Here is a 25921-nt window from a genome sequence, read left to right as displayed (position 1 = left end):
ACAGTTTTTGGCAAACCATTCCAGGAGGAAATATCCTGCCCTTGAGCAACATAACTCAAACTGGCAGCCATCTCTAAGGAGGAGGCAGCTCAAATACGTATACCTAGCTGAACCTGTGGCAGGGGTCTTAGGGAAAACTGCAGCAGCTGCGAGAGATATTTGAACTCTGGGAATTGGGGATTATCCTTTCCTTCCTATCTCAGCCTTGACTACCTGAAATGCTCCCCCCACCACTCCGCCCCGACCCGAATCCCCCAGTATCAGGGATTGAACCCAGGGATGCTTAACGACTAAGCCACATCCCTAAACCCTTTTATACTTTTAGAGACAGGATCTCACTGAGTTGCTTAGGGCCTCACTAAGTTGCTGAGGCTAACTTTGAATTTGTAACCCTCCTGCCTCAACCTCCTGCCACTGGTATTACAGGCCTGTGCCATCTTACCCAGCCCTAAATTGCTTTATTGGTAAGGAAAATAAGGTTATTGGCTGTGGTTCATAAGCCATATTGGGTTGTCCCACACACATACACGCTAAGGATTTTATCTCTGCCATGTGTAACTTTGAACCTAAATGGGTCATTTTTCTATTCATCATTTGGGTTTGAGAGCCGTCTGGTGCTCAGGGAGCAGTTTGGGGCTTGGACAAAGCCATTTACTTTTGGGGGACTTACTGGTTAATAAGATGAAATTCAGATGAAAAATTTTCAATAATTTTATTGGGACTCAACTTTAAACATGTAACTTTATGACTTATAAACTGTTTCCTAAATCAGATCAAAAATCTCACTTTCGCTGGGGAAATAGCTCAGTTGGTAGAGTGCTTGCCTTGCATGCACAAGGCCCTGGGTTCAATCCCCAGCACTGCAAAAAAAAACAAAACAAAAATCTCACTTTCAAAACTAGCAAATAATAAATACAAGATTTAAAATTTTCTTGTATGCACCTATGTGTTTACATGATTATACATTGTTTGCATGGTACTAAATTCACTTATGGATAGGTAAGACATAACTTATAACCTGCTAAGTTATCACAGCTCCCTTTTGATCCACATGACTTTAATAAATGTAGGACAAGTAATCTGAACTTGTTAATAATAAGGATGTCTTAAAATCTGGTGATTCTTTTTTTTTTTTTAACCAATTGGTATAATTGTCTCTAGATATTTAAGATATAATGTGCAATGCTCTATATGTCCATGGGTAATCTAAAGATAGCTGTTAAAATAAATTTATATGGTATTCTAAAATGCAAGATGCTTGACTGACTTCTTAAGATGTCTCGAAGAGCTGTTAAATGGATCTTACACTATGTTTGATGTCAAAAGTCTAGTTTGCTTCAATAAAATACTGTAGAACCTTTTACACTAAAAGCATTATTTCTTTTGATAATATATGTCTGATCTATCTTTCTAATATGTCATCATAACTGGTTTTGTTCCTTCAGGATTTATATTATTTTAAATCTTTTATTTTCTCCATTTTTAATTACTTGAAGAAATAGGACAAAAATGAGAGCTTTTAAGTCAAAATTTTACCTTGAAAGATTTTTTTTTTCTGGTTGGACATGTCTCTCCTACCAATAACAAGATTTAATGAATATGCAATTTAAATAACTGCCGTTTCAAAGTAATGTGAACTTGATGAGAACTTGTTTTATATCATTAAATTATAATTGTTGTTTGCATATCATAGAGGTCACTAAGTTGTCTTGCTAAGTTGCTAAATTCTCTAATTAATAATATCTTATATATTGTTTGTAGTTGTTTTAGATATGTGATCTATGTCTCTGGTCAATATGAAGCAGTTCTGCTTTATTCATCTCTCATCTCAAGACAAATTTGAGATTAAAGATTTTGATATAGGACATGATAATAAGACTAGATAATTTAAATTTTTTTTTCAGTTGTAAAGTTTGCATTGTGACGGTATACGAAATACCTCTAAGAATATATGTATGTTCTTAATTGGTGTCATGACATTAACTTGTGTAGGCTGTGTTCAAAGTTTTAACAATATTGTAAAATACACCTAAATTCTAAATGTGTTATGGAATGTGAGTTAAAATTTTCTACGCAGATAGTGGTTAACCTTGATTTCCATATGAAGGATTCCAGCAAACAAGCACTATCTAGTGCAGATGGGACAGGACCTTTTTTTTTTTTTTTAGATGTTAATGGACCTTTATTTTGTTCATTTGTTTATATGTGGTGCTGAGAACCGAACCCAGTGCCTCACACATGCTAGGCAAGCGCTCTACCACTGAGCCACAACCCCAGCCCAGGACTTCTTTTTACAGACAAGTTGTTTCTTTGATTGGATGAAGGTGATAGAACTAACGATACTGTGTTTATTAGTTCAAATCTATTGTACAGACTGCATTTCTTTGCTCTTACTAATGTTTGTGGTGTTTGTTTTTTGTTTTTTTTGTTTTTCTGGCCTAAAAGCTAATCTTTCCCAAAACCATTTGTTTCTTAAAATCAACTAAAAAAGGGTCTTCTGATGTCGACTCAAACTGTATCACTTACATGGGACTTCTTAGATCAAAGAACAGAACGAGGTCCCCATTTTTGGAAAAAAGATGTTTGGCAAATAAGCAGCTGTGACTTCAGAGGAAATCATTCAGAGATGGGGGAGTCCATGGAGTCATTTGCCAAACAGCACTAAAAATAAACAGCCAAAGACTTATGGAAAAGAGTTCTTAGAGTAATGCCAAGGCCCCTCCCATAAATGAACTATTAAACATTTCAGAACTGGCATCCTGCAGGAATAAGATCTGAATCCTAATGTTCAAGTTCTACACACTGACTCAAAACTAGACTGCCAGCCAGAAGACATGGAGCCCAATTCCCACAAGACAGAACTAATCAGGGGGATTTGAAAAAGTCTAAAGTCGGGGCTCCTCTAAAATTGAGAACAACTTCCTCATACTGAGACTAAAGGCTGAGGGGCCGCCCCCACCCCTGGCCTGGGGGACACCAAGGAAGCAGAGTATGGACTGTCCCCCTGCCCAGGCCTGTCCAGCACAAGATTGACCCAATCTACATATTTATATTTCCTGCCTTTTTCTCACATTGCCACCTCTTCTCTTAATCTTTCTTCATCCTGGAGACTACAAAAGATGGAAATCTGAAACAAACAAAAAAAAGCTTTTTCTGCCTTCCTTCAAAACTGGTTTTGAATGAAAGCTAATTCCCTACCAACTTGACTCTGAGTATTGGTGCAGCCTGACCCTCTTTCCCCAGGTGTTAGTAGCACTGCCGGGTAATAACATTATTGCTCATGACTAACATAAATATGGATTTGAAATTCAACTGAACCCATTTACAACTGTGAATTCAATCAGCAGAAAGTAAATTTTAACTAAAATAAAGGAAGAGTGTCCCAAATATTCTGGATATTAAAGGCTACTTTGAGTTTAAACAAAGTAAAAAAAATTTTTTTTAATTCAATTTTTAAGAAATGGGAAACACAAATATTTAGAACAGGGCTCAAAGTCTTGCCCTGAGATGACAGTAAGGGGAGAAAACCTTGTAATTCACAGGGCAATTCAAACATCTCAAAGATAGGCTCTCTAAATATCTTCCCAACACGTGTGTTCATTTATTAATCAGAATACAGTTTAATTAAACTACTAAGCTAATAAAATTGTCCTGGTGTCTCATCAGAGCCTAATAAATACATACTCATATGTGTACTATTATATGAGGAAAAAAACAAATAAACTCTAAATCCTGCCAGTGTCAACTCTTTCCCATAAAAGATGGAATCCAAATTGGCAACTACAGTCGGTTGTCTTCGCTGTATAAAATTGAAGGCAATACCCATCTTCACAGAGATGCACTGGCTATGAGTGCAGCACAGGGGTAGAGTGCTTGCCTAGCATATCTGAGGACCTGGGCGGGGGTCCCTCAAAAGTAACTTCAAGCAGCACACCTAGTATCCAGATCTTAGTTTTCAATACCGTTCGAAATTAAAATAACCAGAATATATTCATCAATACCTTCAGGACAAGATTAACAAAATTTCTCCTCCACTTGTAGTAACACCTATGCTTGGGAAGGTTTTATCCATCCCATATTCATTCTATCTTCCCAAATTTGGAGACAGGCAAGGTTTTTACCTTCACCAAGTCACTCATAACACACTTCCAGAATGGCAATCAGTTGCACCTCCACATCATTTTCTGAAAAACAACTCTGAACTGTCAGTTTGTATTTCATACTCACTTTCAGGGTTTCCAGATATAACAAGCACTTAGACTTCCTTTCCACCTGAAAGTATTCAATAGGCAACTAAAAGCAGGATAAAAATCTTGGCATTTCTTCCTCCAGTTTGTATCTGTGCCTTTTCTCTGGGTCAGTCACCGTGGATTCTGGGAACAAGAGGTTTAAACAATAAATGTCTTGCAATGAATGGAAACTTCACTCCCCCAGCACAGCAACTTTCGTATTTCAGACAAGGTAAGGATTGGTCCACCTGGCCAATCCTGAGATAATGATCAACCAGACCACAGTGTGACCAGGACTTGTCTATACAGTCTAGAAACTTATGTCAGTACCCAAAACAGGGTTAGAAATGCTGGTCTTCTGTTTTTCTAGTACAGCTATGCTAATTAAAGTTACTTTCCTATTTTTCACCATTAATCTTTCCACGTGTTATTTTCTAACAATATGTGCACACAATACCTCCCACCTTTCCAGCCACACAAATTTCCTCACTCAGCTTAATCATACACAGTTCCAGTTCCAGTTGCAGGATGTGTGCTCAGAGGCAGAGCATTAACAGTCCTTGATAAAAGCATTGAGAGGAATCTCCCAGGCCTTCCAAACAGGCCCCAAGAAGGAGCTTCCTCTCCACAAGGATGTCAAGCATCTGCACCATGCAATTCCTGAAGATCTTTCCCCAATAACCCCGGCTCCTTTCCAGGTTACCTGCTTTCTGAGTCTCCCTGACTCATCAACCCCAGGATAAACAGTGCACCTTATGAGTTAAAGGAGTAGAAGCTCTGAGGGTGGAAATGAGAAGTCACACCCCCACCACCATGACCAGCAAAAGAAAACAAACAAACAAACAAAAACGCCCCCCCACACACTCTGGGACATTAACTCATAGCCATTAAAAGAATGGTGTTCTTCCGTAACTATTCTTTCAATCAATCTTATGGATCACACAAACTAGATGCATGGCTGGGGGTGCAGCTCAGTGGTGGAACACTTGTTATGTGCAGGAGCCCCTGGGTTCCCTCCACAGCTCGGCCACCATTCCCAAATGCTTTAAAGTCAGGATCCTTCACCATCATATCTCCAAGAATAAACAACACAAAAGAATGAAACCGCTAGACACTGTTAGTTCAAAATTGAAAACTTTAGCCACAAAAGGCTAAAGGCAAAGAAATTCCCAGCGCCTTTAACTTGCTACTCAGCATAATCTGTGCTCTTCTACCCCATCTGCGCGTTCTCTTAACAGCTTCAGGGACTCACGCACACAAGGTTTGTACAGGCTGTGCACGAGATCGGAGGAATGCCCCTGGTTCCAAACCTCCAGGCCTGTGTTTGCATAGGAAAAGAGCACCCTTTGAAACTGAGCCCGAAATCAGTGACAGTTCCTAGACTCCCCAGAGCCCATCCCTGCAACCCCTACACATGATAAAAACCGGCCCCTTTCCTTTTTCTAAGAGCCAGCCTGATAACCCTTGGTCAGAGCTTCATCTCCCTTCTGGCGTCAGGAGAGGACCCAATACAGCCTCCATGTGTAAATCTCTGGATTCACTTTTGATTCTCCAGACAAAAAGTCAAAGCATCGTGCCTACCTCAGTCGTAGCGTAAGGGGCTCCCCTTCCCTCCTGCGCTCCCGGGACACGATGTGTGCCCACCCTGGGCACCGCCCGCAGCCGCGACGAAGCCCTTCCCGGGACCCGGAAGATGCCACCAGGCCCGCGGCCCTGGGGCGGGGCACTCACCGCGAGACTGGGGTTGCGGGGCCCAGAGCGCCTCGCTGCCTTTCCGAGGCTAGAAGTCACCACCACCCCAGCCCAGCCCTGACCAGAGCAGAGCGGAAAGAAGGAGGGACAGAGAGAAAGTGCGCGCAAACGCGCGCGCGTGTGAACTAGAGATGGATGCAACGTTTCCATGGCATTTTGCAGTGTGCACGGTCTTCCCATTTATTTCTTTAGTTTGGTCTTATAAAAGCCCTAGCTGTGCTCGTTTCCTAGATAAAAGAATTTAAACTCAGCTATTCAAAATCTCAAGACCCCAAGGCTTATACTCACGAACACCGTAGGCAGATTTTTAAAGGTCGGAGCAAACCTGAAATTGACACAAATCATCTGACTCCAAAACTAGAAGTCGATGTGTTAGAACGGAGTCCCGCAAGAAATCAAACGCATGCTCAGAAGAAGGCAAAACTTTTTATTTCTGCCAGAAGAGAAAGTAACAACCTGGCTAGCGGGCGCGTCCGCTTATATCCCTAAGGCGGTATTGCCCTTCACCCTGATTGGAGGCCCTTGGTTACAATCTATGTGATTGGCTGATTCAGTGGCAAAGGGAAGGGTTATAATTTAAATGGCTATAATTGGATCCAATTAAGGCTTACTACCACATTCTGAAAATGGACCACCAGATTTTCTATGGGAACTCAAGGTGCTCTGACTCCTAGCGTATGCACAACTATAACTCAAAGACATCTGAGACAGCCCAGGTCCTGGCAAAGGAGAGGACTGAGTTCACGTTTGCTGATTAAAGTTCTATAAACACAGTTCAAAACCGGGAGGGGTTGCTTCCCCGTCTGTCCAGTAGGTGGTGCTGCCACCAAGGGAATCTGTTGCTTCCCTTTTACCGAAGGGATGATAGCCCAGATCCTGAGAATCTCGAAATTGAAATTTTCAATATATGGGGTAATAAGCGTAATAGGAAAAACAAAAGCAAAAACAGAAGGGGCTATATTAATCAATCCATCCAAAGTACCTTTTAGTTTCACGTTAACTGAAAGCGATCAACTTAATTGTCTAAATGGCTCTGGGAGCATCAAACTTTCCTCTTCCACATCAGCTTTGTCCCATCAATTTCGCTCTGGAATTGGATCTATGCCCACCCCTTGGTGGACGATGAGAAGGCTTCCTGGGGACAATGTGAGTTCCTTTTCTGGAGGGAGATGTCACCTCCAGATCCTCTTCATCTCCAGTATTTTTTCCATGAATGTGAATGTATTAGAATTCTAAACCTTTAACTTGAGTCCAATATAGTTTGAGAAGTGGTTGATCAGGTAACACTTGAAGAAGACTGTTCTTGTCCTATTTTAAAAGGATCATAGGGTAACAGCTAAGGAAACCAAACTAGGAGGACTGAAAATCATTCTTACTTTTCCTGATACATTACACAACTTGTGTGTATTACATATATATTTACAATGCAATATGCACATGTTGGGATCCCTATTACCTACTCATCTCCTTTACTAATTCTAATTGTCTGCATATTAGAAGAGGGAAGAGTGCTCTATGAGCGAAATAAATACTATTTAATACTAAATTGGTTTAATATAGGATTTAATATGTATTTTATGATACCTGAATATTGTTACAGAACCAGGTAAGTATTCATAACCTGATGGAATACAGCATTGTGGCCAAAAGAAATGTCAAATATATCTCTTCCCCTTGAAGAATTTGATCATCTAAACATAGGAATTGTAGCATATTACACCTATAACCACTGAGTTCCACCATAAGATGGTTGTTAAAGAGCGCAAATTTTCAATAGCTGTTTTGTAGCAACCTAGTAGTTAGATAGGAAGTAGCAATATTATTGGACATTTGTTAAATGTCACCCCCTCTACTATATGAGTTTTAGTTATTTTATTTATGTTAATCTCATGGGATAGCTAATGAAGTTCATGAAGTTTAAGTCAACTGCTCAGATCACATAGGCAGTAATGAATATGATCAAGAGTCAAACCTTGATTTCATTTTACCTATTGTTATGATTCGGATCTTAAATACCCTCCAAAAGTTCATGTGTTAAAAGAACTGGTCCCCAACTGATAAAGCTTGCCTCTTTGTTCACAAACACGTAGGTTGGTTCTGCATCTTTGCTACTGTGAATAGTACTGCAATAAGCTTAGGAACGCAGTGTCCCTCTAATATGCTGATTTCACTACCTTCATGTATGTACCTAGTGAGATTGGTGGCTCATACTGTAGTTCTATTTTGTTTTTTTTTTTTTTTTTCAGAGAACCCTCATATAAAGTATAAGTATTGAAAGTGTGAGCTGTTCCTGGGTGTGGTGGCTCACACTGTAATTCCAGCAGCTTGGGAAGTTGAGGCAGGAGGATCAAAAATTCAAAGCCAGCCTCAGCAACTCAGTGAGTCCCTAAGCAACTTAGTGAGACTGTCTCAAAATAAAGAATAAAAAGGGCTAGGGATGCTGCTCAGTGGTTAAGCGCCATGGGTTCAATCCCTGGTATGAAATAAAAGGTGCTAGCTATTGAGGCAGCTTTCTCTCTGGCTTAAAGCCAATACTTCTCAAATGTATATTTATGATTTTTAAGTTTTTGTTAGTATATGTGCATATTTGCAGGGGTTTTGGGTATACTTTGTTACCCATACCCTCAATATCTTGGGTATTAATTAAGGACAAATTATTACTTTCAGAATTACTGTAGTTACTTTCACCTGCCACCCTGTGTACACTCTACTTAGTACTAGATTTAGAAACAAATATAGAAAATTCAGGGTATTAAGAGGAAAAGACTGAATAATAATGAAAGATGTTTGTCCAGTTTATGAAAGTGATTATACTTCCTTATGCCCCTTTTTCTTGTTTCTTCAAAGCATAAGCACACCTTTAATCTCTAGTACCATTTCCAAAATCTTACATCATCTCATAGCCACTGCTTTGTGCCACTTCTGTGTGCCAGATAAATTACCTGTTCACGCATGTATTATCTTGTTTATTCCTCTCAAAACACCTGAAAATAGTATCATGCCCATTTCATACAGAAAAATGAAGGCTGAACTGTGAAGCGCCTTTGGCTGTAATATTCACTGGGCAGTCTCCGGTCATGTAGTCCCTGAGTACAGTGACCAGGGAGGCAGCTGTGGGAACTCAGGCTGATGGCACAGGCTCTGTGTGTAGATCGTGATGCAGTGGGGTTTTGACTATACTCTCAGTAGCTTTGGAACAAAATTGACCTCCTTAAGCTCATGGTGGGCTAATGACTTATGAGAATTCAATATGAAGTGCCATGTCAAGCACATTACTCAGCTTAAAAGACTGATTTATTACAAAACTTATCTTGCCAAGAACTGGCTGGGTTTTTTTCTTTTTTCTTTTTTCTTTTTCTTTTTTTTTTTTTTTGTAACAAGGATTGAACTCAGGGGCACTTAACCACTTTGCCACATACCCAGTCCTTTTTCGTGTTTTATTTATAAACAGGGTCTCACTGAGTTGGTTAGGGCCTCACTAAGTTGCTGAGGCTGATTGAACTTACGATCTTCCTGCCTCAGCCTCCTGAGCCACTGGAATTTCAGGTGTGCTTCATGGAGCCCAGACCAGTTGTCTTTTTTATTGCCAGCATCAGCCCCACCCTGGCAGGGCATCTATCTAATTTGAGTGGACAAAACTCCAGTTATCAATACCTCCATTTTGTCCACATTTAAACTGGTGAGAAGGGAAGTTGAGAGTCAATAAAAACACCTTCAGCCCTGGGCCACTCCAACTGACAGTTATAAGCAACTCACAGAAGAAGGGCTTAACAACTTGCAATGCTTGATCTTCAAAAGGGGTACACAGCCCAAGAAGAAACAGAAAAGATAGTAAGGCATAAGCAGTGAATATCCATTCTTGTCAACAGTTTTGACCACCTCGGCAGAAATAATCCTTTCATTCTTTATGCTTTCATTGGTGCATTTTAGTTCTACATAATATTGGGGTTCATTTTGACATAACCTCACAGTAACTACATAAGTAAATATAAAAGCTAATATTATAAGAAAAAAATTCATTAAAGTGACCAATTATTAGGAGCTAATGGGACAAGAAATAGATAATGTGGTGTTGATGAATAACTAATAAAAGGAAGTCATGATTTTTAGTCTGTGTTTTAAATTCATAGGTTGTTCATTTAATTGGTACCTTGTCAGTGAAATCTCTACTAGAAAGATGAGCAGACAGGCCTTTTTAGTTTAGCTTCTACAGAAATGGAACATATCAAGTTTCTCTAACAGTCATGCCCCATCGTTTCATCTCTACTGTTTTTAGCATGTTGTGTGAAGTTCTTTTTCTTAGGTATGTAAGTTTGCATCCTAGGGGTTTTAGTATGTGTACCATGTTATTTCATGTAAACAAACTTCATTTTGAAGTGCAATCATTGTGTGGTAAGCATATGTATTGACTGTGTGCTATGTATACATAATGGTCACTGCAAACTCTTTAATGATATTTATCTTTACACTCTTTTTCATTTCTCTTGCAAAGTTTTGTAAAATTCTTTTTTACCCATAATTCCATGTATTTTTCTTCTTTAAACATGAAATAGTCAGTTCTCAACCTATCCCTTTCTGAGGAATTTCCCTTCTGGATTGGTACAAGCTGTTATGTATGCAAGACTCTCTCAACAATCAAGAATTTCATAATTGTGCAATACTGAGCACTTTACTTCGTAATAAAGATTTGATAAAATAGCAAATCTAAGAGTTTTTAGTTTCCGCAGTACAAATAGTTGAATAATTTGTCTTTTATCAGTATACACTATGAAAAAGACACCTTCTTTTTCTATGTCCAAAAACACATGACACATTTCCATGTTTATTACCACAAACACACATTTCAGGTAACCAACAAAACTTTCAAAAACTTTCAACACAGGATTTCCATGCTTGATGTCTTTTTTTTTTTTTTTTTTTAATGGTTTCCTAAGGAGTATAGTCCAAGACAAGTATTTGAGGCAAGACAAGTAGATTATTTGGGAGGTGGAGGTGATAGGAGTAGATTGAAAAGATAGGAAATGGCAGGTGTCATGGCATGATGTCAAGCTGGCTCAATCTGTCAGCTACTGAAACTCCATTCCTATGATGAAACTGGAAAACAGTGTAGAACACACCATTCAGAATTATCCCTCCTGAAGAAGTAGGATTTTTTTGTTAAGCTACTTTGAGACAAGGTAGTAATTCCCTAGGTCTTCCAGTGGATGGAGCAGTCCTTGCTGACTTCAGAGCAGGGACAGACAGATAAGATAGTTACTAAACCATAAAGTATAAAGATTTTAGAGATGAAAGACCTTGGAAATGGCAAAATGCAACCAAGGTGAGTTCTTCATGGAGGTGGCTCTGCAGACACTGCTGTAGTAGGACAGGAGGGCCAGACGTGTGTTATAGCAAAGCTCCTCAGGAGATTCTGTTGCATCCAGATTATATACAACTGAGCCATCCTGGAGAGTGAAGTGGCTTCAGAAAAGCATGTCCCAGAAATAGCTTAAGAGCCACATCCCCAGAGCCCTGGCCCTCTACTTTATCTTAAGCTTATAACTCCAAGCACCAGTAACGCCTGCCAACCTCACTTAGCATATGGTTTGGATGTGAGGTATGACCCAAAAGGTCACACGTGAGACAATGCAAGAAGGTCCAGAGGAGAAATGATTGGGAGAGTCTTAACCCAATCAGTGAATTAATCCCCCCATAGGGATTAACAGTGATTAAAGAAGTGGTAGGGTATGGCTTTGGGGTACATATTTGTATCTCGCAAGTGGAGACCCCTCTCTTTTTGCTTTCTGATTATCATGCGAGCTGCTTCCCTCTGCCACATTGTTCCACCATGATGTTCTGCATCACCCCAAGCCCTGAGGAACGGAGCCAGTCTTCTATGGACTAAGTCCTCTGAAACGGTGAGCCCTCAAATAAACTTTTCCTCCTCTACAGTTGTTCTGGTTTTATCTTTCAGTCACAGCAACGACAAAGCTGACCAAAACAGTTAGTAAGCTTATCAGACATGTTTTTCTGTCACTATGACTATTTTACTCTAGAAATAACACTGATTTTTACAACATGTTTTAGACTTTATACTTCTAATACCATAAACATTTGTTATTTATTTAACAATAGCAGATCATAAATGGTAGACTATTAAAGGTACTAAGCTATTTATTTATCTTAAAATAAGGAAACTAATATCAGAGATGTTAGTAACCAGTCAAGATTTTTAGAATTCCATTATCCTTTTTCAGGTCAATATATTAGACTGAACTTCCTCCCCATGATTACTTTCTGATTAAATGAACTAATATACAATATATAGGTAATATAGGAAACACACACACACAGAGACACAAGGATAGGTTAAAAGGAGACCAAGAGAGAAGGAAAGTGGGTCAGTAACTTTAAATCTAAGAACTCCATGAAAGCCCTAGCCTTCACCCCCAGGCCTATTTTCCTCCAGTTGTTGAATTCTTAAAAGGGCCAATAAATCTTAGAGTACCATAAGTCCAGTTAATTAGTGGTTTTTGGTTTATGGAATATATTTTTAGACTGATAAAAAGAAGCCTAGAGAGAGAGATTGTTAAAGACCCATGATATGAGCACAATCCAAGTTCTACATATTAACTAGATCACATCAGCCTAAAGAGTTTAAGAAGACCAGACCACCATGCCTATTCTGTGCTCCACAATCAAAGGAACTGAACTCATTCAGCAGACGCCACCCCCTTAAGCTTATCATGCTCACCATTTGCATGGTCCACTTCAAAAGAAGAAGCCTGAGATCCCCCAAAATATGCCTCCCTCTTCAGCACCCACACTTGTTCTCCCTTTGAGTTGGTACCCTGAGCTATTGTTTGCCTTCCTGAATAAATCTGGCTTTCCTCAACAAGTCTCTACATGTGTCTCTTTTGACATATCTTGAAATTAATTTCTGTGGTTTAAGCAAAAATCTGCCAGGTTGAGTTGAAGCCACTTCTCTCTTCTGGAGACCTCCTCAGATCTCATCTGGTGACACATAATATCATTCATTTTGGGCTTGAGTTCTTTCACAAATAATTCAGTTTATTGTGATTTTTGTAATTTTTTTTTTGCTTAAAATAATTGTTACCAGAAAACAGTGTGATGGCAACTGAATGCAAAACAACAAAGCAATCTTCATAGCGTATTCAAATATAAAAGTCAAGATTCCAAAAGCAATTCTAAGCCAAAAAAGCAATGCTGGAGGCATCACAATGCCTGACCTCAAATTATGACAGAACTATAGCAACAAAACTGCATGATACTGGCATAAAAACAGACATATAGACCAATGGAACAGAATAGAGGACACAGAGACAAACTCACACAGACACAGTCATCTGATGTTTGACAAAAGTGTCAAAAACATACATGGAAAAAAAGACAGCCTTTTAACAAATGGTATTGGGAAAATTGGTTATCTATTTGTAGAAGAATGAAACTAGACCTTTATCTCCCACCCAGAACAAAAATCAACGCAAATGGATCAAAGACCTCAGAATTAGACCAAATATCTTCCTAATGTATAAACACAGAAACAGTGAGCTAAATAAAGTTCAAAAGGGTGAAAACATTTAATCAGCTCGTTTGGTTTTCAAGTGGAGTAAAGAGGGTAAGGCATGGAAGGAAATGCCAGACAGTGCAGGGAATCCCACTCAGCTGCTTACTGCAGACACCCAGCACAAGGCCACCAGAAAGCCCTGACCAAGAACTTTCACTTAGCCACCCTCCTAAGTCAAAGTTATTGCTCAGGGTTTCCAAGGTGCTCAGAAAAGAAATCAAGGTTATGCTTATTTATGAAGTAAAAAAGTAATTTTTGTGCACCTGTGTGAAAAGGATGAACTTTTTTTTTTTTTTTTTTTTTTTTTTTTTTTTTTGTTCCAGGGATTAAACTCAGGGGCACTCAACCCCTGAGCCACATCCCCAGCCCTATTGTGTATTTATTTAGAGTCAGGGTCTCACTGAGTTGCTTAGCACCTCGCCTTTGCTGAGGCTGGCTTTGAACTCGAGATCCTCCTGCCTCAGCTTCCCAAGCCTCTGAGAATACACGTGCGCCACCATGCCCGGTAGGAAGAATTTTAACACTTATTTTTCTGTAAAATAATTGAGATGTAGAAAGGGAAGTGCTCAGTTAATCTACACTTCAAAAGACATATGAACTTCATGACAACATGCCAACAGCCTTGAAAGAGACAGGTTTCCCTTGTAACTAAACAATTTAGTCGGCATGGAGAAGGTTGGTTGAAGCTGTAGAAGAGATGACATGGTGCATCATTTGAATGGCATAAAAACAACGGAACATTTTTTTTAAAACGTAAGTCCCAGTAACCCAAACTACCTTAAAGGAAAAATATGACAATAACTTTTCTTGATATCTAAAGAATGAAGAAACAAATGTATAGGCTATTTTAAATGTATATGTTCTTATAATAATTAACATGAATGGAAAACAGGTCTCATATACAAGCAGATACAAAACTTTAGTCCAGGAATAAACCTAATATCAAGTTTAAAGCTAATTTCAGAAATATAGAATATAGCAAAGTTTACTTTGTTGTCTCATATCTAACAATACTCTAATGTTCATGAATCTATAAAAGTATTGGTATTTCTTATAAATCATAGGATTTATTTTATATTAAATAGTGTTCATTATTAAAGAATTTAAAACATCCTAAATTCTTTTCAAGGTGGTACTTTTTAATTGTAAATTGATAAATTATACTTCTATGTTTATGAGGTACAAAACAATTTTATAATTCATGAATATAATGTGAAATACTTAAATCAAGCTGATTCGTATGATATTCACCACCCTGAATAAGTATTTTTATCATAAGAACATGTGAAATTATTCTTAGCAAATGCATCCTGAGACTTTGTACCCGTCCACCATCATCTCCTCAGTATCCTCACTCCCAACCCCTGGCAAACACCATTCTGTTCTCTGCTTTGAAGAGTTCAATTACTTTAGAATCCACATATGTGAGAACATGTGGTGTTTATTTATCTGTGTCTGGATTACTTTACTTAGCATCATGTTCTCCAAATCCATCCATGTCGTCACAAATGTAGTGTTAAAATTTCTTAAGGCTGAACAGTTCTCCATTGTGTCCATACACCACGTTTTTCTTATCCATTCATCTGCTGGTGGACACTTTCACTGATTCCTAACTAGGCCATGTGGAGGGTGCTGCAAAGAACATGGAAGTGCAGATGATAACCTCTTCCACAAACCCACTTCAAATATTTTACATAAATACTCAGAAGTGGTATTACGGGACACAATTTTAAATGCCTTTTTCCTAATTTGTTTAGCTGTCACCACAACCCCAAAAGGGTATTCACAGAAGTTCACACTCTACACAGGATTTAAATCTAGTTTCTCAGTTACACATGATAGAGAAAGTACAGAGATAGTATTTGATCCCCAAAACAGAACTGAACTGTTGGCCTCCCCAGCAATCTCAAATGATACAGCACTGATATTTACCCCTGAAGAAAGGTCTAACAACCTGGTTCCAGAGATGACACAGTGATTTTTTTTTTTTTCTAATCAAAAGAATTAATCACTGATCAGTCATCCCCAGAGGGATTAGACAACACACACACACACACACACACACACACACACATACACGCCATTTTCACATAGGCCAAAAGCTTCTAAAAAATAATAGCAAATATATCAGAGAGAAATTAAAAAAAGAAATAAAAGTGCAAGTGAATGATAACAAAAATGAAGCCATTCAATTTTTTATTTGTTCTAATTAGTTATACATGATAGCAGAATGCGTTTTAACTCATAGTATACAAATGGAGTACAATTTTTCATTTCTCTAGTTGTACACGATACAGTTACACCATTCGTGCAATCATACATGTACATAGGGTAATAACGTCCCTCTCATTCCCCATCCCATATCCTCTTCCTTTCCCTCCCTCCCCTTTACTCTACCAAAAGTTCCTCCATTCTTCCCTTGCCCACCCCCCATTATGAATCAGCATCCACTTATCAAACATTTCAGCCTTTTGTTTTGGGGGATTGGCTTACTTCGCTTAGCATTATATCCTCCAACTCCCTCCGTTTACCTGCAAATGCCATAATTACATTCTTTTTAAGACTGAGTAATATTCCATTGTGTATATATATCCATTCATCTATTGAAGGGCATCTAGATTGGTTCCACAGGTTAGCTATTGTGAGTTGAGCTGCTATAAACATTGATGTGGCTACAACACTGTAGTGCGCTGATTTTAAGTCCTTTGGGTATAGGACCAACCAAGGAGTGGGATAGCTGGGTCAAATAGTGGTGAAAACATTCAATTTAAAAATGGCAAATGAACAGAGATTTGCCCAAAGATTCACTGAATCTTTATTATTTAAAAAACGAAAAAGTAACAAGTTCTGGTGAGGACATGGAGAAACTGGAACTCCTGCCTGTTGCTGGTAAGAATAAAAATGATGCAGCTACAGTAGAAGACAGCATGGTAAATCTTCAAAAGATAACAAAATTGTCATATGACCCAGACATTCCACTACCTTGAGAAACTGAAAACAGGGACCCAAAGAGATATTTCCACACTCATAACAGCATTTTTACAACAGCCAAAAGGTAGAAGCTACCCTAATTTTCATCAACAGGTGAATGGACAAACAGAATTATTATACATGCAATGAAATGTTTAAACTTGAAAAAGAAATTCCAACACATACTACAACTTGGATGAAACTTAAGGACATGCTAAGAACAAATAAAAAAGAATGATTTTATGAATTTTGCTGGTAAATGAATGGAGCTGGAGTTATCATGCTAAGTGAAATAAGTCAATCTCAAAAAACCAAAGGCTGAACATTATCTCTGATATGAGGATGCTAACACACAATTAAGTGGGGAGGGAAGAAGAGAAGTTCAGTGGAATAGACAAAGGCAAATGAAGGGAAGGGAGGGGAGATGGGAATAGGTAAGACAGTAGAATGAATCAGATATAACTTTCTTATATCCATATATGAATACATCACAGTGAATCTCCACATCATGAGCAACTGCAAGAATGGAATCCTAATTAGAATAAGTTATACTCCATGTATGTATATTGTATGTCAAAATACACTCCTCTGTCATGTATATTTTAAAAGAACAAATAAAATAGGGTATGAATATATATATATATATATATTTTTTTTTTTAAAGGACACACTAAGGAAACAGCCAGTCCATGAAAATGATTACTGCCTGAATTGGTGCATATGAGGGTCCTATAGCGATCAAATTCAAAGACAAAAGGTGGAAGGTGGTTGCCAGGGGTTGGGACAGGTGTGTATGGGGAATTGTTCTTTAATGAGGATGGAGATTCCATTTGAGAAAACAAAAAATAAAAGTTCTGGTGTTGGATGGTGTGGTAGTTGCACAACATAAATGCACTTGATGCCACTCACTGAACAGTGTGCTTAAAAAGAGGTTGAAGAGTAAGATTTGTGTTGTTTGTAATTTACTACTACATACATATGTATAAATATGGGGAGAAGAAAATAAACTCAGTTTTCGATGCACTAACTCATTCTACCCCACAAAACAATAACACTTGACCCATACTTATAAATTCAAATTATTGATTGATGTCTACAAGAATAAATAAAGTAACAACATTTTCTCAAAATTAAGATTCAAATTTACTTATGTTTTCTCTACTTTTGTACAATCATTTTTCAGTCCAAGGAAAGTGGCACCTCCAACCAATCCCAGTATGATTGTGGCAATTATCTTTTTGGAAAGCAAAAGGAAAGAGTTTAAATGAGAGGTAAAAATTTTTGCTTATCATTTATATCACTATATGATATATGGCTACATAATCAAATTTCTCCATTGAGATAAACACTTTAAATGGCTTGGCCAGAGCTCCTGAGAGAATATAAAACAGTGTATGTTATTAATGCTTTCTAAATTAAATTGAAAATTAACATATCTGTTGTTTGGGGACTGACAAGACAACAAAGCAGATAACTGTAAAAACTAAGATTCCTCCCAATAGCTACCAGGCACTGCCAGTGCAGGGTTTAATCTGGCTCAGGAACTGAGTCTACAAATGCCACACAGGGTAGCATAGCCGCACAGGCACCTGGGGAAGTTGTTTGGGAAATAAAACAAAGTCCAAGTGGTCTAGACTTGAACTGAACTCTCAACCTTTGTGACAGTGAACATGCACAAGTTTCATACTTCAAAAAGTTCAAGCAAAACAATCAGGTGACTTAAAGATGATGAATCAAAGAACTGGGAGAGCTAGTGTTTTGTGTGACATACAGGTTGTGAATAACAGAAAAAACTCAAGGAGTGATATTCAACAACCACCACAGAGCCAGACAAAAGCAGAAAAGAACTTTATCCCATCTTAGTTGAAGGAGTCAGCTTCACAGTGAATAGCCTTAAGCCTGTGTACAAATTGTAAACTCTGAGGTATCTGGAGCTTTCCAAAGCTAAGAATCTTTAAGTAGGAAGGTCAACAATAAGAAATAGCATTCTGCATGCAGGCTCTTCCTTCAGACAGTGGACAGTCCAGACCACCATCAGGAATATTCAACAACTCCAGGTTTCCCTCATTGCCTGATTTCAGCTGTAAACCAACCCTCTTCTCCCTATTTCTTCTCTCTCCCTCCCCCACCTCCATCCCTTCTCTGCTTAAACTTTCTGCATAGTCCCTTCTGTCATCTGACATGCTATTTTACTTCTTTATTCAGTTATCACTGTCTTCTGCAATCATAAGAAAATAAGTCAGCCCCATGGGAGCAGAGATTTTAATTTTTACCCATTATTCACTATTGTAGCAGAGTCCCAAAATACAGCATGTGATCCTGTGTTGACATTGTTGAGTCAATCACTGGATGATGGTGGACAGCTACTAGAATATCCCAAAACAGGGTGATACTCCCTTTACATTAAAATTTTTTCCAGTCAGATTACCCATTACAGTTTATTTTAATCGTCAACAATTCTGAGTTAGGTAGTCCAAGAAAAAACTAAAGCTTTAATTTTAAGTAAAATCTTAACTGTGTTTCACTTGTTCTATTAACTGTTTCTATAACCCAAATGAAGTAGGGATGACAGGTGGTGGATGGAAGGGTGGCCAGAAGATACACATAATCCTGAAGTGGACCACATCAGAACCAAAGAGCTCCCACGTGAGCACTTCACAGCCCAATGAAAAGAAGCTGTCAGGTTACCTGAGCTATAGAGGCCCAGGTATTTCCTAGTAAATTTTTGAACGAATGCCTGATAATCCATTTGAGCTGATGACAGGAGGTGACATAGGTGATTTCCTTGAAGGCTGAGCTCCTCTTCTTCTGATCACCTGAAAGTTCATCAAACTCAGCTTTTGTGTCTCTGCAGAAGGAGGAGTTGGCATAACATTCAACTAATGTTTCTATGACTGACTTTTCTCTCTGGGAAAGCTGTTCAGTCTCATTGGCTTTGGAATAGAAGTGGGTAAAGAAGGGAAACATTATTAACAGATTAATACTAAACTAAGCCATTCTTCTGTAACTCCTTTCTTGGATATGATTTTAATTCTAACGCTTGACTGTAAAAAAAAAAAAAAAAACTACTAGCCTTGTCATTGCTTTATTTATTAGAAAAACACAGTGAGTGAACCAGATACTGGTATACTCTATGGGTACAGCAAACTCACTGATTTTTTCCTATTTCCCTATTTCAGGAAATAGACTCCTTACCACACAGAGGGATAATTCCTAATACAGAAATCTGACCCTTCCTTTCTACTCTGTACAAATGCATGAAGGGCCCAGTTTCTGTTTCAAAAATACCATATAAAATGAGAATATTTCTTAGTGGGAACTCCTTTCCAACTGACAGGAATATATAAATGCTCATTACAAATTAAAATAAAAATTCCCACAGCTCTTATGAACAACAAAGTCTATCTGTTGACTAACTTCAGAACACAGCATTAACGTGAATTCACAAAGTCAGGTTTTAATGAGCCATCACATTACTAAACTTCAGCCAAATCAATTAGGCGAAATGAATCTAAGAGACTCACATACCTTCACAGTCTTCTTCCTCTCTGTTTAATCCCACAGCAGAAGAGTCTCCACTAATGACATCCAGGAAGAAGTCAGCAGGGTTGTTATAGGGCTCACAGGGGTAACCTGAGAAAGACGGTACCCCAAGAACTCAATATACAGTCTTGGAAAGGAAAGAGGACTCACTTCCAGAGGATGATAAAAGTGAGGCTAGGGAAGACATAATCTAATTTCTCATCTTCTTTTCCCAATATTCATCTTTTCCCTTTATATATTCAAGTCACACAAAATTTTAATGATTTTTTATTTTCCAGCCGATAGATAATAGATAGATGTAATAGATGTATCTATCATATGATGTATAATAGATGTATCTACTTATAATAGATGTATCTATTATATAGAGATATATCTATGTACTATAAACATCTATATATCTAATATAGATATAATTTTCCACAGCAATCATGGATTCTTCAGAATATCTTACATGAGTCCTTACCTATCCTAAATCATGAAACTCAAATAGTCATCAGTATGATCTGGTGAGTATCAGTACATCTCCATAAAACTAAATCTAGGTCCAAGAAAAATACGTTAAATGCCTTGGCTGGTTTTGCTCTCTGAGTTCGCATAGCAAATACTGGAATAACAGTATACATATCAGCAAAAGCAGCTTCTCCACCATCTACATTCAGAGGTCTAAATTATTACCTGCCATAATTACAAATAGGCAACTAATCCACAAAGTATCATTATCAAGAGAACATGATTAGCACAGCACACCTGAGTTCTCACCTCAGCTTCTTGTGGCACAATCATCTGAACTTGACCTGAGTCCTGACTCTTAAGTTATCTCCTCTGGATTTCCCCAGACCTATATGCTTGATCATATATGCTTGATCATTTTTAAATGACAGAGATTAAACAAAACAAATTAAGAAAGTTAGTCTATATTTACAACTACATTTTGGGTTGTGGGGTAACATCTATAATCATATCCAAATATCACTAAAATGAAGCAGATTGCATGAGACATTTAAAATAATCACAAAATTCAACCTGATATAGAAAGAAATGGACAGCCCAGATATGTCAGAAATGCTGACCCACCAAAGTCAGATTTAGGACAAGTCATTGTATTGACTAATAGCCACTTGCATCTATACAAGGACTAAATCTACAATTTAATGTTACTAGAAACTTAAGCAACATCTCCATGAACCCTCATGAGGGTAGAGAGGAAGATAATGTGGTGGGGGAAAAACCAAAATACCATCATCTCATATATAGTCAAAAAGACGATGATACTAGGTCATTCCATAAATGTTAACTGAGTAACTGTGAGTCCAATACATTTATTACTGAACTTTCAGGGGAAGATCATTATAATTGGGAAACAGAACAGACACAGGCCCAGTAGAAACAGAATACATGCATGAATACTGAAATAGGACAGGATAAGGAAAGAGACCCAAACAACAAATAAGTGCTGCAAAATGGAAAAAACTGGCATCAAACTGACTAAAGACATTTAGAGTGGTGGCACCCCAGTTAAGTCTAAGTGGAGATTCAGCAGCACTCCTCCTGGCCCCTCTGCTCTCCCCAGGATTCTAGAAATGAAGGATCTAGTGCGTGAAAAAGTCAACCACACCTATTGATTCAAAGTACCCCAGAGCCTCCCATGCAGGACTGTGGAATATTAGTTTTCCTGAGGCCAATAAAGTGAGGCGTTCGAACAGCTTGAAGATGGAAGAGCGAGGCTGATGAATGGAGAAGATGATTGTTCGTCCCTGCTCAGAAATCTTAAGTGAAAAGAGAAAAATAACAAGTCATTAAGCATCTGAACCTTGCACTTAGAAAAGTATTTCATTCTGCCAGTAAACCATTTGTTCCCAATTTAACTTGATTTTCTCTTATAAATTTCTCATATTATCTACTTATGGGGAACCTAAATTCAGTGCATTTATTAAAAACACAAGGGCTTATTAAGGATGGTGCATCCACATTGTAGAATACACAGGAGGATCTATTGACAATGCAGCTTCCTAGACAGCCTTCCCAGACCCTGAATCAATATTTCTAGGGCTGGGTACAGGGAGTCATATTTTTTTAACAAGCATCCCATAATCTGTATGTGCACATGAATTAAAGGACTAATTATGGACAGAATATTAAAATGATGGTCATATGCCCGATTCTCATTGATCACTTAGCCTTTTAGTTCTTAAGGTGGTTTTCATTCTACTGCCCTAATAGTACAATTCAGATCACTAAGCACTTACCAGGTCTTCACAAAATGAAAAAAATCTTCTTTCCCTTTTCACAATGTTGTTAGAGGCAGTTCCCTATTATTATTTCCCTCTTAAAGCAATTGTCCAAGGGAAAAAAGTTACTAAGTGCCAAGGCTAGAATTTGTTCTCTGGTGTAACTCCATGGCAAAAGCAGTGCTAAACTACATTTTCACAGGAATCATTACTTATGGGTAAAGGAACAATGGCCAAAATTCCTGTGCCAAACTGTTATTAAAATTTATAGTATGACAGCTGGGAGTGGTGGCGCACACCTATAATCACAGTGGCTCTGGAGACTGAGGCAGGAGGATCTCGAGTTCAAAGCCAGCCTCATTGACTTAGTGAAGCACTAAGCCATTCAGTGAGACCCTGTCTCTAAATAAAATACAACATAGGGCTGGGGATGTGGCTCAGTGGTCAAATGCCCCTGTGTGTGTGTGTGTGTGTGTGTGTGTGTGTGTGTGTGTGTGTGTGTATGTGTGTGTGTGTGTGTGTGTAGTATGAGAAGAATCACTTCAATTTAAGCATCTGATGTAACCACCTGGTATATGCTATAAGTATGCCCAAGGGTATTCTGCCTCAAAGAGAATCAGGCCAGAAGATCAATAATTTCAATAGAATGTGGAATAGATGCAGACAAAGGTTCCTTGTAAGCAAAATGGGAAATTTATAAAACCCAGGCTAAAAATGACGTAAGTAGAATATCAAAAGGCCCAACAGAAGTGAGCTAAGAAGAAAAATGTACTCCAGGTGAAAGAACGAGGTGAGCAAAGTGTGGAGTAAAAAGGTGTATTTGGGAAATTACAAGAAGCTCAATGTTAAAAACCAAAGAAGAGAGAGAAAGGGAGGGAGTGTGTATGTAGAAGCTCACTAAAGAAACTGCAGCAAAACAGGCCCATGATGAACCTTTCATTCAGAATCTGGAAATTAATCAGTAGGCAACAGGGAGTTGAGAAAGAACAAGAAGGAGTAAGTGATTACATGAGAGTCCTGATATTCAAAGTGTGGTCTAGAGACCAGTAGCATCCGTATCAGTATCTCCTCTTAGAATTTCCTATGGAAAATCTTGGGCTGTCCCCCAGACCAACCTCCAGAAATAGAATCTGCAGTCTAACCAGACCCTAGGTGATGAGCATGCACAGCAAGGCTTGGGAAGAACAGATTACAGCTCTGCATGAGGCAAAATGCCTGAGTGCTAAGCCCTGCAAAGCACAAAGAAAACAGTTACAGTACTCTGTGGGAAGCTGTGCTTATTTAGCAGAATCAGACCAGGCTGAGCCAAGGGACACAGAGGCCTGGCTTCTAGGAACTGCCGGGAGCATGTGGCGCTGCGTGACAGTGGTTCCCTGTCTCCTTCTGTTTTATTCCCCTTAAGAGAATGGCTCCCCCAACTCCACCCTATCCTGTTTATCACAGAAGCAGCTCCTCCCAGTCTTGCCCCCCACCCCCAACACTCTACCTGTGTATTATAAATACACAGTTGGGCAAGTTGTTATCCTAAGAGGCCAGAGCTGGTATGGTCAGATCCGTCACCGCCCCCTCTCATTTAAAAGGAGTATTTACTCTTGTGTGTTTATTGAGTCAATCAGTTTTTTGGGTAATAGATAGAAAACACGCCAATATCCTCCTCTGGCCAGAGCCAAACTCTGGCATCTTTACTCTCATGTGCAATTAACACCTCAGACTGAAGACATCAAAAAAATGATTTTCCATTTCTTTTTTCCTAGAATAGAGACTTGCTTAAAAAGCAGGGGAACCATGGTAGCCAGTTAGTGATGGACAGGGGAAGCCATGCAGGTGGTGTGTCTGGAAACCTACACAATGGGGCAAAAGAGGACCACAGCAGCCGCTTCCCGCTGGGCTTGGAAAGCAGGATTCCACATGCAGAAGGGAATAAGGAGTTGTGGATCCACCAGAGGTTTAAGAATAAACACCTGTTTCCAATTTAACAGGGTAAAAGTTGTCTTTAGTGTTCTCTAGAAACACTGTTATTCAAGGATCTATAAATGGTCACTTCTCCATTTTATTCTCTCCCATCAAATTAAAAGACCTCTTTACAAATACTTCAAATTCCTATAGTAGTTGGAACTCTGAGACAGGTGAATAAATAGTTCATTTCTCATCAGACTCCTCTCCTTTTGGTTTGATTTATCTCAGCAGACCCCTGAACTCCAGAGGGTACTGGCATTTGGATTGATGGACCTGCCAGCTGCTACTTCAGATATGACTCTAAGCTTTTATTCTAATGACAGGTTGATGATCATGACAATCTTAGGCCAGTAGATGTAACTCTTAGTGGTCATAAATAATTTGCTCCTAGGACTTTTTTTTCTTTTAGAAAACCGATTCTGTACATTTTATTTCATTTGACATGTTTCAGTAATTTTTATAAATAGCTCTTAAATTGTGAAAAGTTTCCTAGTGTGATAAAACACATAAAATTTTTCCTCTTTGATGAAAATCATGCCTATTGCTGTATGACAGTTATAATACTTAATAGTATTGGGTGTACGGCATGGCATTGATGAAAATTAGTACTTATGGTTGCTTATTAGTAATTAGACCTTGGAGAGGGGACAAAACTGGTATCAACAGCAGGACAGTGACAGTGAAGGTTGCCCCTTCTCTCAACCAATCTATCTGGTAATTGTCTCTAATCTTTAAATTAACTATAGACCATCCCTCAGGTGGAGAACCTTGGGGATGTGAAATAGGTCTGAGGGCTTTTAACCAAGGTGGAAAGGCATTGGTATTTTTCGTAGCATAACCTGAGTGAGGTTGGAGAACCAGTAACCAAAACTAAAAGGTGACTTCTTGATGAATGGAGATTCCTTTGAAGCATTGCCAACATACATCTACTTCAGGTAAGTAGGTAGAGTAACTTTTCAAGATTTCAGAACAAATGACATTAACTGTATTCCAGTCAATGTATTCCTATGTGTAATGTTTTTGTTTCCCTCTAATTCTGAAGTAAACATTTGTTGTGAAAAGAAGATGGGGCAGAAGGGTTTACACAGTGGGTGGAGGACAACGAAATCAGCCAGAGCAACTGGGAGACTGATTGCATTAGAAAATTAAATTACTTGTTTGAGTAAGAAAGTGAGTATTTTTAGAAAATGGGAGTCATATCCCTGTCTGATGTCACTTATAAACACGAAAATGGCAAAGACTCAAAATGACATGGAGATTTTAGACTGGAATTAAAATATTATTATGGGCTTTTTAATAGGTACACGCTGACAGAAACAACAATAGTTATAGCTGTATTTTTACATGGTTTTTTCTATTTAAATATATATATGTTTGTTCTATTGTTTGTTCTATTGTTTTATTATTCTTGATAACACTACTTTGTTCATCGACAGTTTCCCTCTAACTAGGAAGGAAGAAATTCTGCTGTTCACTTCTGAATACCCTGTACCAGGAATATCTGGTATACAGAAGTGATCAGTTATAAAATAAAGGAAACAACAATATTCCCACAGCATTTACCTTTTCAGGAGCAAAAGGACAGCACTTGCTGTGCTCGAGACTAAACCAGTTGTGGGCTCATCCAGGAACAAGATGGGAGGATCAGTGATCAGCTCCATTGCTATATGGGT

The 25921-nt window shown here is 38.5% G+C and overlaps 1 protein-coding gene and 1 long non-coding RNA gene across 2 annotated transcripts in view; both read right to left on the bottom strand.

The window, feature by feature from the left end:
- Positions 1-875: 875 nt before the first annotated feature.
- On the bottom strand, positions 876-5954 carry LOC306669386. The gene is made up of 3 exons (XR_013766077.1): positions 5811-5954; positions 2286-4373; positions 876-2150 (listed from the first exon to the last, which is right to left on the bottom strand). It is a non-coding gene; the product is annotated as an uncharacterized lncRNA (long non-coding RNA).
- A 13243-nt stretch (positions 5955-19197) lies between these two features.
- LOC306669805 (broad substrate specificity ATP-binding cassette transporter ABCG2-like) overlaps positions 19198-25921 on the bottom strand; it is a gene marked incomplete at its 3' end in the record, with an annotated part of 107383 nt that continues 100659 nt past the window's right edge. Inside the window, exons 2-3 of the mRNA XM_079153962.1 lie at positions 20047-20151; positions 19198-19451 (exon numbers count right to left, since the gene is read on the bottom strand). Of these exons, the coding sequence (XP_079010088.1) occupies positions 19198-19451; positions 20047-20151 (359 nt within the window). The remainder of the gene's footprint in view (positions 19452-20046; positions 20152-25921) is intronic.

Source organism: Sciurus vulgaris (assembly GCF_902686455.1).
Source record: "Sciurus vulgaris genome assembly, chromosome: 9".
Classification (NCBI taxonomy): domain Eukaryota; kingdom Metazoa; phylum Chordata; class Mammalia; order Rodentia; family Sciuridae; genus Sciurus; species Sciurus vulgaris.
The sequence above is the reverse complement of the archived record's forward strand: the minus strand, read 5'-3'. Positions and strand labels throughout refer to the sequence as shown.